Source organism: Camelina sativa, chromosome 6 (assembly GCF_030686135.1).
Source record: "Camelina sativa cultivar CO46 ecotype springtype chromosome 6, ASM3068613v1".
NCBI lineage: Eukaryota > Viridiplantae > Streptophyta > Magnoliopsida > Brassicales > Brassicaceae > Camelina > Camelina sativa.
The window spans coordinates 13,324,790-13,340,563 of NC_141885.1; the positions used below are offsets into that span (position 1 = coordinate 13,324,790).

The following is a 15,774-nucleotide window of genomic DNA, read 5'->3' on the forward strand; positions in this document are numbered from 1 at the left end:
TCTCGAAACTCTGACATTGAGTGCTCGTCGCTAATATGGATGCCATCGCCCAAATCAACGCCTGAAGCTCCGAATGTAGAAGTGATGGTCCGCGTCGCTGACTTCGTGCTCCCATTAATAACGTTCTATCTTCATTATTACATAACCACCAACCTAACCCTTCCAAAGGATCTGAAGCCTTCCAAGATCCATCGACATGACACCGGGGACCAGGCAGCTGAATCTCCAAGGGTAAAAGATCTAAAGGAACCGAAGTGAAGGACTTAGCCTCCTCCCATAACAACTTATCCATAGTCGCCTGAGTGATAATATCAGCTGGCTCTGCCTCTATACCCTGAAAAACTTTTTTTATTTCTATCTTTCCAGATACACCAGACAATCCAAGGAAAACGGAAACTTATATCCGTGGTCACCGACTGGGACGACGCCCGCCAATATAGGAAATCTAAGTTGGGAAAAATAGAACCATATGGAAAACCATCAACGCTTAAGTCGAGCGGGGACAAAGCCCAGATCCGACGAGAACGGGGACACTCAAAAAGTGCATGATTGATAGTTTCTACCGCCAAACCACATCGTTTACATAAAGGATCACACTGGGCTCCCCGATGATGAAGGCGTTCCAACACAGGGAGGGAACCGGAGGCAATCTGCCAGAAAAAATGTTGAATATTTGGAGGAACTTCAAGTTTCCAAGCCTGGGCCCGAAGAGCCGTACACGTCGGTCCATACTCGACCTCATTAACTAACTCACGTGCGAGCCAATAACCGGATTTAACCGAATACTTTACTGATTTAGTGAAATGCCAAATCAGTTTATCCGGTTTAAAGGATTTACTGATCTCCATAGATAAAATGACCTGAATATCTAGGGGATCCATGAACTCCTCTAGGATTGGCAAATGACACTCTTTCATAATTGGATTAAATAAATGGTTGACCATTAAATTGGGATGTAACTGTGCTCCTCGACCATTAGCTGGTCTCGGTTGATTTTCTGGAATCCACTGATCTCGCCACACCGAGATATTACAACCCGAACCTATCGCCCATCGTGATCCATATTCCACCAATCCTTTAGTTGAAAAAATACTCCGCCAAGCAAACGAGGGGGAATAAGGCTTCTTGGTCTGTAAAGGATGTTTATTCTGAAAATACCTACCTCGCAAAACCCGAGCCATCAGAGACGTTGGGTAGTGAATTAACCGCCAATACTGCTTAGCCAACATAGCATCATTGAACTGTTCCAAAGCACGAAACCCCAAGACGCCGTCACATTTATCTTTACACATCTTATCCCAAGCAACCCAGTGCAAACAAGGGCCTTATCGTTAGACTTCCACCAAAAATTTGAGATAGCACTCGTTAAGTTAGACGTTAGCTCCTTTGGCAACTTATAACAAGACATAACATGGGTTGGGAGAGCCAACGCTACCGATTTAATCATAACTTCCTTCCCACCTTTCGATAAATATTTTGCAGACCAACCATTCACGCAATCATCCAAACGGTCATTAATGTATTTAAAAAACCTTAGTTCTTGAACCCTGGAGATTTTCCGGGATACCCAAATACAAACCCATACCACCTTCTTTGGAGATTCCCATTACCGATTTCAATTGAGTCCTTATTTCGGGGGAAACTTTTTTACCAAACATGATGGATGATTTCTCTAAGTTATCCTCCTGCCCAGACGCTTTCCTGCAATCTTCATTAATTCCCAATACCGTAGAACATTCAGCTGCCTCTGCCTTACAGAAGAACAAACTATCATCAGCAAACAACAAATGTGAGATAGTGGGACAATCTCGAGCTAGCTTGATACCCGAAATCCTTTGTTCTCTTTCAGCCTTCTTAATATTGGCAATTAAGACCTCCGTACATAAAATAAACGAATAAGGAGATAAAGGATCCCTTTGACGAAGACCCCTTTGTGGCTTAATAAAGCCTTTAGGCTGACCATTTAAAATGACTTGATACGAAACGGAAGAAACACACCACATAATCCAGGAAACCCATTTCCTATCAAAACCCAGCTTAACCATAACTGCTTCCAAAAAATCCCACTCTACACGATCATATGCCTTACTCATGTCTGTCTTGAAAGCCAAAAACTCCGATTTACATTGAGGATTGGTATTTAAACCATGAAACATCTCCTGGGCCACCAGTATATTTTAGTGATTAAACGTCCAGAAACAAAAGCCGATTGTGTTTCTGAAACAAGGAATGGGAGAACCCGCTTGAGCCGAAAACACATAATTTTAGAGATAATCTTATAACACACATTACAAAGGCTAATCGGCCTAAACTCCGACATCCGTTGGACTCATTCCGTTTTAGGAATGAGACAAATATTCGTTTCATTTAACCGTGGATAGAAACGATATGTGCAAAAAAATTCCTTCACCAAATCCACGAGATCTCCTTTAAGAGTGGACCATAACCTCTGAAAGAACAAAGCCGTCATCCCGTCAGGTCCTGATGTCTTCTCAGGATGCATAGCAAACAAAGCTTTGCGAACCTCTGATTATGTGATCTCCCTGATCAGAATCCTATTCATGTTAGCCGTGATTAGCTGAGGAATTTCCTGGAGCATCTGCGAGACACCCCGCACGTCAGACCGTTTAAACATATCCGCAAAGTAATTTGTTGCTATATCCTCCATACCCGATTCTGACTCAGTCTAGGTGTCATCAAGACCATATAACCCAGTAATCCTATTTCTGACTCGTCGTTGTTTCGTGGAAGCGTGAAAATACTTTGTGTTTTTATCGCCAACCCGTAGCCAAAACTTCCTACGTTTTCTGCTGCCAATATACTTCCTCATCTCGATAAGCCTCCTTGAGTTTCCTTTCGATGTTACAAATTTCTGCTTGCGAAATCAAATCATCCATCTTTGCCTCCTATAAGGCCGCCTTCAAATTGGAAATAACCGTATGCCCAGTAAAAACCCTATTTTTTCACCACCACGAAATCGAATTTTGGCAGTTCTTAAGTTTATCCACAAAAACCGGTATCCGAAAGTTTCTGGTGCGATTCCATCCAGACTCCACCGCATCCGACAAGCCATCTCTTCCCAACCATTGCTTATCAAAACGAAACTGTCGACGCCTCCTTAAGGCCGTTTTAAAGCAAGTTGCCAGAATATGACAATGATCAGATCCAATCATTTCTAAATAGTCAACCCTTGAATGAGGAAAGAAGCAATGCCAATCCTCATTACCTAAAGATCGATCTAAGAGACAACGAACAACTTGATTATTCCGTCTATTACCTAGCCACGAGAGTTGCTCACCATAGCAGGGGAACTCTAACATACCACAATGTCGAATCAAAGAACTAAAGGGTACAAAAGAATAGGCTGGTCGGGAAGCGCCACCTGATTTCTCATGATTCCCAACAAGTTCATTAAAATCACCGATCATAAACCATGGATCAATTCGAAAAGAACCGATATCAACTAATTTGTCCCAAACTTTCTGTCTATGTTGAGTAACATGATCCCCATAAACAAAGGATAATAAAACCAATTGTTGTCCAAAATAGGCTTGTGCATCAATTAAACGGTTACAATCAAATAAAATTGAAAGTTTTATTGCATCCATATAAAAAACAGCCAAACCACTATTGGAACCGCAAGGGTCAACAGAGTACAACTTATCATATCCAAACTTAGACTGAAACTTTTGTAAATAAGAATAATATTTTTTTTGTTTCTGATAAAAATAAATTATCTGGATGATACTTCTTCCACAAGTCTCCCAAATAGCTCTTTGTCAGGTCTGCCCCAATACCCTGACAGTTCCAACTTAAAATTTTCACGTATGAGCCGGTGGTTTCGGGAGAGCCACCATCCCCTTCTTCACTGGTCGACCACCACCAGCAGGTTTGCCATCCGTAGCCTTAGACCGTTGTATCCCTTTCCCTCTCTTTTTATGACCATCACCTGCAGGTTTAGATAAAGCTTTAGCAAGCAAACGTTTGCCGGGAGATGCTAAAGACAAACCAGAATTTTTTACAGATTTCTTAGACCGGAAACTAGAGAACCGTAAAGCCACATCCTTCTTTCGACCTAATGTAACTTCTCGCAATGCAGAACTTACAACACTCACATCCAAAGCAATCGGGAGAGAGGGAATAGGAATACCTTTCAGATCATCCTCGGTTGGATCAGTAGAACCCGATCCTAAACCCTCTTCAAGGTTGTTACCCTGTCCAATCGCAACCTCACCCTCCTCTTGGTAATTACCATTTGGAGATTCACCCTCCTCTAAAAGATCATCAGTGGCTTCGTTAAAGTCCGATCCTACCAACTCCTCACCAGCCCCATACTGAGAAGAACTCTCCATCACAGTATCACGTTGAGAATCAACTAAACCAATAGCAGCCGAATCCTCACCAAGAACCTCCTGCATCCGCTGATCCTTCTGACCAGATTTAGCTTTATATAAAGGCTTAGGCCAAGCTGATCCTGACCCCTTTCGGTTAAGTGGAAAAGAAAGAGCCTGCCCCAACTGCTCCCCAGAACCAACCTGAACCCCACGCTTGCCACCCAAAACCATCGCACCAGCACCATGTGAACGTTTTTGATCCCAGACAGAGCCATGGTGTCGATTCTGATGATAGGAACTGGAATTCTCCACCCCAACAGAAGGAACATGAGCTTGAAAATCTAAAGCTCTCTTAACATATTTCCTTGGCTTCTCCCAACCACCATCATTGTGAAACACTCCTTGTTGCACCATACCTTGATGTCACTGAGCTCCTCGTTTCTCAGCTTGAAACTCAACCCCCTTGCTCTCGACAGCCTTGTTGAGAAATGGGCAATCTCTCTCCTCATGAGTGAGCCGATAGCAGTTATCACAAACACCGTTAAGTTTCTCATACTCTAGAGTAACTATCACCTCATCGCCACTTTCAAATGGCACAACCAACTTGAAGAGAAGAGGGTTGAAGCCATTAACAGTCACAAAAACACTACCTGTCTCCTCATCAATCTCTCGAATGATGCCAAGTTTTTTTCCAATAGCCTCTAAAGTAGTAACCTCCCAAAGATGCATAGGGATACCAGCAACTTTCACCCAAAAATTGATGGCAGAAGGATAGGTTGAAGAAATGACTGGCTCCCACTTAACCAAAGAGATCATCCAACCATCAAAATGGTATGGACCATTTTGTAAGACCCCTTGCAAATCACTCTCATTAGCGAAATTGAACTGAAATGTCCCTTGACCGAGATCAGCTCCCACCACCTTGTCTTTAAGCTTCCAAATCTTAGGCAAAGTGGAAATTAAGGACTTCATCCTTTGAATCGCAGGATTCATCAACCTCCCTATAAGAGTTAGTGAAAACTTCTGAATCCGCTGAGCCAAAACTGAGTTGGATATTTTCACAGTTTCTGTACGCACCAGAGGAGCCTTCCCCTTGAGAAACGATGATTGAGCCATAAACCAAAACACAACACTCAGCAACCAAACACGATCCACTAAAACACACCACCCACCACACCAGACGGAACAACACAAAATATGAAGAAATGAAACACAGATGAAACCACGGAACTCCAAACGCCAACTAAATACCCTGATACCCATCGTGATACTACAACGTGACATAGGGGATATGCCAATCAACAGGATTCCAAAACTATACACTAAAATCAAAACAGTATCAAACCCAATACCCATGAACCACGAAATATGAGGCCAGCACCTTCCATAACTAGGACAACATCGGATCATAAACTTAACACACACCACGATCGAAATCACCCTAATAAATACCAGCAGATCCCAAACAGATTCCACAATCATTCCCACAAACTTGATACAAATCCATCCATTAACCCAAATATGATTCCTCAGATCAAGCCCAAACCAATTATTAAGATCCGAATGCACCGGGATCCTTTTCTTCAAATCGGGCTCGATTACCAAATAAAGGAACCCTGTAAAATTCAGGGATAGACTTCCGATCTGACCCTGAATACTCTCACCCAACGGAAAACGCAAGAGACCCTCTCTCCGTCTCCCAATCTCGCCGGAAGCCTTCATTCAAAACCTAGATCTAATCCATGTTTTCGTGTTTTTTGACCTTTGGTTTACTCAGAAAGAAGTTCATTGTTTCCCCCCCACCCCCCAATTTTCTAAAGCATTATATATTCATAACAAAAGCAAGATCCAAACTAAGTAAAAAACCTTCTTTTTTTCCTCTTCTGACTCAATTATATAAAACCTTTATGCGGGCTCCGTGGCTTTAATAAACAAAGGAGTTTATACGGACAACGCGATAAGTGGATCAATCAAGGCACGTTTGTTGACTTCGAAACGCGTAAGATAAGCGGGACAAGTTAGTTCATATCAAATTATCTATACAAAAATAAGATAACCACTTGGTCCTATTATATAGTCATATCTACCGATCCTATACTTTATTATTCAACAGACCGTACAGATCATTCATCATTATCATCTCCTACTTTTCAAAACCAAGTAGTTGAGATATCGATCTCTTCCGGTCTCAAGCTGACGCTGTTTCTCTTCTTTTCTAATCGCTCATATTTTCAAATTTAAGTATAAAAGTATATGACAACAATAAGATTACCAACTTCGTCTATTTGCTAATTAACTTGTTATGTTAAATACGGTATACGCTGACAATATAATAATGGGTACAAGGACCAAACAAATAGAAATTAATCGATTGAACTTTATATCTTATCTGATTAGAAACGTTAACTCCTAAATCTACTAAGAGGTCATGGGGCACTCAAGAGAACTGGATCAGTCTGGTTAGCCAAAATCTGGTCATCTATGATCATTTTGAACCATATTTCCCAATAGCCGGAATACCAAGTGAATGTGTTAGTATGTTTTATCTGAGTTGGCTACTACGATTTTGTAATTGATACTTTACTCGCAAGTTCAAAAGATTTAGTTAATTCACTACCATGAGGAAAAAATGGAGAGCATTTATATTGTATCTAGTCTTTGTTGGGCTTTGTAGCCTCGTTTTTTATTGTCGTTCTTTTCTGGTATGTAACTCTTGTCTTCCTTTCACGAACCATTGTACTCGTAATCTGACCTTATCGATTCCTCATCGACTGATCCAACACTTCTCAAAGTATCTCTTCTTTTAAATTAAATCATCTTTATTCAATCGGATATTATTTTTATATTGATAAAAATATTTTCTATTACTAATGGCACTATGATTCAAGAACAAACAAAAATTATAGAGAAATTTATAATTGCAACCTTATAAATTCCAAAACTGCTATAGATTCCAACCTCGCTTTCGTGTACTCTCTAAACACAATACTCTAGGATTATAATCTCCAATTTATGAGATGTAGGCATAGACAAGTTTTGATGTTCAACATTGAAGACATATTACTACAACAATTTTGACACTTCAAAATTGGAGAAGTAAAACATAACATAGTAGATTTTGCTATGCGTCAAACAAAAAAAAACAGTTTTAGTTTTTAAAAAATATTAAAAGATAATTAAAAATAATCAATTTTAAAATTTTAAAAAATAGAAAAAGATAAACCTAATATGTATATAAACAAAATTTTGCTTTAACTTTTTTTTTAAAAATATATAAAAATATCATTATAAGAAAAATATAACACTATACATATAAACAAAAAAATTAATTTTTAGAACTACTAAAAGATAATTATAATCTTATATATCATAAACAGAATTTTAAAAATAAAGAAAAGTAATTACAAGAAAAATATAACATTTAATATAATACCAAAATTATGACTCAATCCTAAAAGAGAAAGAATTGTAAAAACTCATTTCTGTGTATATAAACAAATAGACTATGTCATATTTTCTCTGTAAACAAAATTATTTCATCAAAAACATCACCATTACTTTTTTTTTTTTTTAACATCACCATTACTTCAACTTTGTTTTATTGTAATTAATTTTTAGTTATTTATATGTTATTCTTATGAGGATCAATTCTTATATGTTTTTCTTATGAGGATTGATTCTTTCGTAAATGATTGATAACAGTGTTTGTGGTTGTGTCATAAAGTTTTTCCCCTGTTCTGCGTCTACGCATGCAACTGAAGACTGTCGCGTGAATTATAGCCACGCTCTTATCCACGTTTGTGTTGTTTATCTTTGGGACTAAATGTTTGTCAGCTCGTTTACAAAGATATTTTTGTATTGTTATAATGTTACGTATATATTTTGCATACTTATTCTTTGCTGGGTCCAATGTCATGTACTTGGCTCGGACTGCAAACCGTTCAAAGTGCTTCTCCTCGTTAGCGATGTATACCATAAAGGGAACAATCGAAGGGTGCTTTTTCATCAGTCCCATCTACAAAAATGAAAATAAAGAAAAAGTAAGATTACAAAGACTAATGATAAGACACATAAAACTAATTACCACAAAGTTAAGGCTTAAGTGGACTCCTTCAACGACTACTGACTCTTTCCTCTCTTCCCATGTGGTAATGAGCCTATCCAGACTGTCAATCACCATCTCACTTTGTGCATTATATCCTTCTATAACCATTTCCTTATGACTTAACAAGTCAGTGGGGCTTGAGTTTAGACCTCGAGAGCCATTCAACTTCTTCGCTCTTCTTTTGGATTTTGACTCAGCAACTGCGACAAGGTCAAGGTACTCTCCAGCATGGTACGTTGAATCCCACAACAAAGGATTCTGTGTTGAGAGTTAAACTTGATTTTTAATCAAGATTAATTAAATTCAAGTTCTAGAGTTTTCTCTAGAAATATCAAGATCTCCACCTCCTTAAAAAAATATCTAGAAGTTCTAGAAAAATGTATCACCTCCTTAAACATAAAAAAATTTAGATATTTAATTAGAATTATCTAGATAATTATAGTATTATAATCGAGATATTTTGATAGAATAATCTAGATTAAGGATTAAAATATTCTAGATATTTTGTAATATGGAGGCTAGAAATACCTCCTCCTACTCTCATTTGTAACCAAGATGTTGTGAAGTTGTTCCAAGTTAAAATCAAAGTAATAAAAGCTTTATTTCTAAAATACTCTCTCAAATATTCAAAACACTTTCTCCATCACTTCTAAAAGAATTTACTTCCAACAAAGTGGTATCAGAGCTTGAAGATCCTAAAGATGGCAACTAATGGTGTTCCCTTCCAAGTCCCAGTGCTCACAAAGAACAACTATGGCAATTGGAGTTTACGAATGATTGCTATCCTAGGAGCACATGATGTGTGGGAGATAGTCGAGAAAGGTTACATTGAACCAGAGAATGAAGGTAGTCTCTCTCAAACCCAAAAGGATAGTTTGAGAGACTCAAGAAAGAGAGACAAGAAGGCTCTCTGTCTATTCTATCAAGGATTAGATGAAGACACATTTGAGAAGGTCGTTGGAGCTACGTCGGCCAAAGAAGCATGGGAGAAGCTTCGAACATCTTACAAGGGTGTTGATCAAGTCAAGAAGGTGCGTCTTCAAACTCTAAGAGGAGAATTTGAAGCTTTACAAATGAAGGAAGGTGAACTCGTCTCAGATTATTTTTCAAGAGTTTTGGTGGTTACTAATAATCTCAAAAGAAACGGTGAGAAGCTAGTTGATGTGAGAATTATGGAGAAGGTTCTTAGATCATTAGACTCAAAATTTGAGCATATCGTTACCGTTATTGAAGAGACAAAAGATTTGGAGGCCATGACAATGGAGCAACTTCTTGGTTCATTACAAGCTTATGAAGAAAAGAAGAAGAAGAAAGAAGACATTGCCGAACAAGTACTAAAAATGCAAATTAATAACATTAAAGAAGAAATTGGGCAAAGTTATCAAATAAGAGGTGGTGGTCAAGTACGAGGACGAGGTCAAGGCCGTGGATATGGAAATGGACGTGGTTGGAGGCCATATGAAGACAACACAAGTCAAAGAGGAGAAAGCTCATCAAGAGGTCGTGGGAGAGGAAGCTCAAATTCAAGGTACAATAAATCAAGTGTAAAATGCTACAATTGTGGAATGTTTGGACATTACGCTTCTGAATGTAAAGCTCCTAGTAACAAGAGAGTCGAGGAGAAGGCCAAATACGTTGAAGAAAAAATTCAACAAGAAGACATGTTATTAATGGCTAATTACAAGAAGGATGAACGAGAAGAAAATAATAAATGGTACCTCGACAGTGGTGCAAGCAATCACATGTTCGTGGAGCTTGATGAGTCAGTGAAAGGAAACGTCTCTTTAGGATATGAATCGAAGATGGAGGAACAAGGAAAAGGAAACATTCTCATTCGATTGAAGAATGGAGATCATCAATTTATTTCCAACGTTTACTATATTCCAACCATGAAGACAAACATCTTGAGTCTTGGGCAACTCTTAGAGAAAGGTTATGATATTCGATTAAAAGATAATAACCTTTCTATAAGAGACCAAACAAGTAATCTCATTACTAAAGTGCCGATGTCTAAAAATAGAATGTTTGTTCTTAACATTCAAAATGATATCGCACAATGTCTCAAGATGTGCTACAAAGAGGAGTCTTGGCTATGGCATCTTCGATACGGACATCTAAATTTTGGAGGTTTGGAGTTACTTTCTAAGAAAGAAATGGTGAGGGGGCTACCTTGGATCAATCATCCAAATCAGGTGTGTGAAGGATGTCTACTTGGAAAACAATTCAAAATGAGTTTTCCAAAGGAGTCAAGCACAAGAGCTCAAAAGCCATTGGAGTTAATACACACGGATGTGTGCGGTCCAATCAAGCCAAAATCACTTGGTAAAAGTAACTACTTCCTTCTCTTTATTGATGATTTTTCAAGAAAAACATGGGTGTATTTCTTGAAAGAAAAATCCGAGGTGTTCGAGAACTTTAAAAAATTTAAAGCCCATGTTGAGAAGGAAAGTGGTCTTGTGATCATAGCTATGAGATCTGACCGTGGAGGAGAGTTCACATCCAAGGAGTTTCATAAGTATTGTGAAGATAATGGCATTCGAAGACAACTAACGGTGCCTAGATCTCCTCAACAAAATGGAGTAGCAGAAAGGAAGAATAGAACAATTCTTGAGATGGCGAGGAGCATGCTTAAGAGTAAAATACTACCGAAGGAGATATGGGCGGAAGCTGTCGCATGTGCGGTGTATTTATTAAACCGATCTCCAACAAGAAGTGTCTCGGGTAAGACACCAAAAGAAGCTTGGAGCGGAAGAAAGCCCGGTGTTTCTCATTTAAGAGTCTTTGGAAGCATAGCTCATGCTCATGTACCAGATGAGAAGCGAGCAAACTAGATGACAAAAGTGAGAAGTACATCTTCATTGGTTATGACAACAACTCGAAAGGCTACAAGCTTTACAATCCCGATACATGGAAGACTATTATAAGTCGAAATGTCGTGTTCGACGAAGAAGGAGAATGGGAATGGAAGTCAAATGATGAAGATTATAACTTCTTTCCACACTTTGAAGAAGATGACCCAAAGCCACCAAGAGAAGAGCCTACTACACCACCAACTTCACCAACGAGTTCTCAAGGAGAAGAAAGTTCTAGCGAAAGGACTCCACGCTTTAGAAGTCTACAAGAGCTTTACGAGGTAACCGATAATCAAGACAACCTTACCTTATTTTGTTTATTTGTGGAGTGCGAGCCCTTGAACTTCCAAGAAGCTATTGAAAAAAGACTTGGAGAAATGCCATGGATGAAGAGATAAAGGCTATACAAAAAAATGATACATGGGAGTTAGCTTCACTTCCAAATGGACACAATGCGATCGATGTGAAGTGGGTGTACAAAGCAAAGAAAAATTCGAAAGGGGAAGTTGAAAGATACAAGGCAAGATTGGTGGCTAAAGGATATAGCCAAAGACTTGGAGTCGACTACGATGAAGTGTTTGCTCTTGTTGCTCGTCTTGAAACTGTTCGACTAATTATTTCATTGGCGACTCAAAACAAGTGGAAGATACATCAAATGGATGTCAAGTCAGCCTTCTTAAATGGAGACCTTGAAGAAGAAGTTAACATTGAGCAACCTCAAGGCTACATAGTTAAAGGAGAAGAAGACAAAGTTTTGGGGTTAAAGAAGGCACTTTATGGGTTAAAACAAGCCCCGAGAGCTTGGAATACACGGATCGACAAGTATTTCAACGAGAAAGACTTCATCAAGTGTCCATATGAGCATGCACTTTATATCAAAATTCGAAATGGCGATATATTGATTTTGTGCTTGTATGTAGATGACTTGATATTCACGGGTAACAATCCAAGCATGTTCGACAAATTCAAGAATGAGATGACGAAGGAGTTCGAGATGACAGATATTGGATTGATGTCTTACTACCTCGGAATCGAAGTAAGACAAGAAGAAAATGGAATTTTCATTACTCAAGAAGGATATGCTAAGGAGGTACTTAAAAAGTTTAATATGGAAGACTCAAACCCGGTGAGCACACTAATGGAATGTGGAATCAAGTTATCAAAAATCGAGGAAGGAGAAGGAGTGGATCCAACACTATTTAAGAGCTTAGTTGGAAGCTTACGATACTTAACATGCACAAGACCTGATATCTTATATGCGGTTGGAGTTGTTAGTCGCTACATGGAACATCCAACAACAACTCATTTTAAGGCGGCAAAGAGGATTCTTCGCTATATCAAAGGTACCATGAACTTTGGTTTGCACTATTCTATTTCAAATGATTATAAGCTTGTTGGATATAGCGATAGCGATTGGAGTGGACACGTAGATGATCGAAAAAGCACAAGTGGTTTTGTGTTCTACATTGGAGATACGGCTTTCACGTGGATGTCGAAGAAGCAACCAATTGTCACGCTTTCCACTTGTGAAGTGGAGTATGTGGCGGTTACTTCATGTGTGTGCCATGCTATTTGGTTAAGAAATCTTCTTAAGGAGTTAAACTTGCCACAAGAAGAGCCAACAAAGATCTTTGTGGATAACAAGTCAGCAATAGCTTTGGCAAAGAACCCAGTCTTCCATGATCGAAGTAAGCACATTGACACACACTATCATTACATTAGAGAGTGTGTTAACAAGAAGGATGTGCAATTGGAGTATGTGAAGACAAATGATCAAGTAGCCAATATTTTCACCAAGCCTCTCAAACGTGAAGACTTTATCAAGATGAGGAGCTTACTTGGAGTGGCAAAATCAAGTTTAAGAGGGGGTGTTGAGAGTTAAACTTGATTTTTAATCAAGATTAATTAAATCAAAGTTCTAAAGTTTTCTCTAGAAATATCAAGATCTCCACCTCCTTAAAAAAATATCTAGAAGTTCTAGAAAAATGTATCACCTCCTTAAACATAAAAAAAATCTAGATATTTAATTAGAATTATCTAGATAATTATAGTATTATTATCTAGATATTTTGATAGAATAATCTAGATTAAGGATTAAAATATTCTAGATATTTTGTAATATGGAGGCTAGAAATACCTCCTCCTACTCTCATTTGTAACCAAGATGTTGTGAAGTTGTTCCAAGTTAAAATCAAAGTAATAAAAGCTTTATTTCTAAACTACTCTCTCAAATACTCAAAACACTTTCTCCATCACTTCTAAAAGAATTTTCTTCCAACATTCTGCTTCTCATCAACAAAGCTCCTCATCATATGCCTTATAGAGTCAGTTGATACCACAATCGTAATCCCCAACCAGCTACCTTGAGTGGGAACATATTGTACCATATGGTAGAAGAGTTAGTTAGTTCATAATGGTTGGTGAGCAGCGCATCTATTGTCTTTTTGTGTTCGACAAGTTATCATGTGTTGAGCCTATTTCCTTTTCTTTTACAATAGTGTTTTACTTGTCCTTATGCAAGTAGGATCTTTTCATTAAATCTTTTGCTTTTGAAAAATCAATTAAGCCAAAAAAGGAAACTTTTGAGAGTTTTAGGAATTGAGAAGAGCTTCTTATTGTTAGTCTAAAGCATATAAAACGAGGGGATTACCAGCAACACGGACAATGTAGATTTACCACAGCCACTGGTGCCACATAGCAGGACAGTCACAAATTCTTTCTTTTATCGGATTCTGAGAGTGATAATAAGAGTTTTGGACAACGTATAGATGTATGAAAACTACAATTCATGGCAAGATCCGCATGTATTGCAAATACAGTCGTCCATACAAGGTCTAAAGAATATTAACATAACATACATATAAAAATTCTATATCTTCGGATCTTCCCATCAAATTTTTGAGAATAAAGTTAGCTAAGAAACATACCTGCATGCCAGACTCAAATCTGCCCTTTGGTCGCGACCTACGTACTTATATACATCCAGGGTATCACACACAACATCTAAGAATATTTCTCGTGTAACAACAACAGTTGTTCGTCTTTTGTACATCTCATATGAGTTACATTTACTCTTGTCAACATCATCATCACCTTCCACTGCGTCAGCATCAGATTAACTACTCCTTATTAACTCAAAAACCCTGCAGCTGATCTGCAAGATATAAGAGAAGACCAAAAAACAATTTATTGGGAATACGTAAAGGAACACTTAATATACATATTTAATCCCAAAATAAAAACCAGTGTATTTGTGCTTTGATTTGTTTCGTGATCATCGATATCTGGATTTTTCAGTTCAACCCGAAACATATCACAAATCAAAGTGAAATAGTGAATCAAATGGAATTTTCTCCTGTCCTAGTTTAGGCATAAACTCCTTGTCAAAAGCAAAAAAAGGCTGATGGGCATAATGATGGCCAATACATTGTAAAGAAGCTCATATTAAGTTTTACATATAGTTGGATTAATGCGATTGTTCAAGGCAACCAAAAGATTTTAATCAAATGTAGACAAATATAACCCAAGCTAGCAAAGAACGATAACATGAACTCAACAATATTGACTTTTTGTGTGTGTGTGTACATGTGTGTGTGTTCAGGAACACAGAACCCCTCTAATCTTAAAATCTATGGGTTGAAGGAAAGACTTGTCCTTAGTGCTTTCCATATACTAGAAATATTTTGAAATGCGTTGACAATCTACACATAAATAAGATAGGCAAATAATTCTCAGAGGATTTAAAAAATAGAGATCAGATTTTTTTTTTTTTTTGTTTTTTTTGGTCAAAGAGAATAGAGATAGAGATGGTATAGAATATTCCGAAAATGGAGATGGAAAAGAGTCTCAGGCAAGAATAAAACATTTAATACGAGACAGTAAGCAACAAATGTAAGATTACTTTCGCAACACATCATTGATCCAAGCTCAGTGGTGCGAGTTATAAAACATGATTCGACTACTTTCGCAATCTTGTATGATTTCTCCATAAAAAAAAAAACCTGAAACACTATCAAAACCACCAACTGACAAAAATAAACGATGGAGACAGTATAAAAATGCATAATATGGATCACCTTAAAGATGTGACGAGCCTTGCATCCCATAAGCTGTAGAGTACTCTGCAATATAGGACGCGTATACCAAAACGAATTCTCCCAATTACCATCTCCTTTGGGCTCATGGAGCACCACCAAGTGCAAAACCTTCATCATCTCAGCCATCATGCAGTCCACGAAAGAAAAAGATGAATCACAATGTCAAAAATTCAAAAAGAATGCATATGTCTATTGATTTGAAGCTACTATACATGTGAGTTAAGTTCGTGTTGGGTTTACCTTGCGATAATAAAATCCATATTTATAGAGTTTGTGAATTTGTGAGGGTAAGAAGAAATAGTCTCTGAGCCTGATATTATAAAGTAGTGAATTGTTTATAGTGCATTAAAGGCATTAAATCAATACAATAAAACTACAATGTTTCT

The 15,774-nt window shown here is 37.9% G+C and overlaps 1 protein-coding gene and 1 pseudogene across 1 annotated transcript; both read right to left on the reverse strand.

Moving 5' to 3' along the window:
* Positions 1-3,576: 3,576 nt before the first annotated feature.
* Positions 3,577-6,228, reverse strand: LOC104790758 (uncharacterized). The gene is made up of 2 exons (XM_010516542.3): positions 4,151-6,228; positions 3,577-3,949 (listed from the first exon to the last, which is right to left on the reverse strand). Exons 1-2 carry the CDS (start codon positions 4,746-4,748, stop codon positions 3,822-3,824), a joined length of 726 nt encoding a protein of 241 aa, XP_010514844.1. The 5' UTR covers positions 4,749-6,228; the 3' UTR covers positions 3,577-3,821.
* A 1,770-nt stretch (positions 6,229-7,998) lies between these two features.
* LOC147942526 (P-loop NTPase domain-containing protein LPA1 homolog 2-like) lies at positions 7,999-15,517 on the reverse strand (annotated as a pseudogene).
* Positions 15,518-15,774: the final 257 nt, after the last annotated feature.

What these genes read in the sequence shown, in the direction of transcription:
- LOC104790758 (XM_010516542.3), bottom strand. Translation starts at nt 4,748, where the DNA reads ATGGTGCAACAAGGAGTGTTTCACAATGATGGTGGTTGGGAGAAGCCA. An exon ending in AACCGAGGATGATCTGAAAG is followed by an intron (nt 3,950 to 4,150) that starts GTATTCCTATTC and finishes CTAAACCTGCAG; the next exon opens with GTGATGGTCATAAAAAGAGA.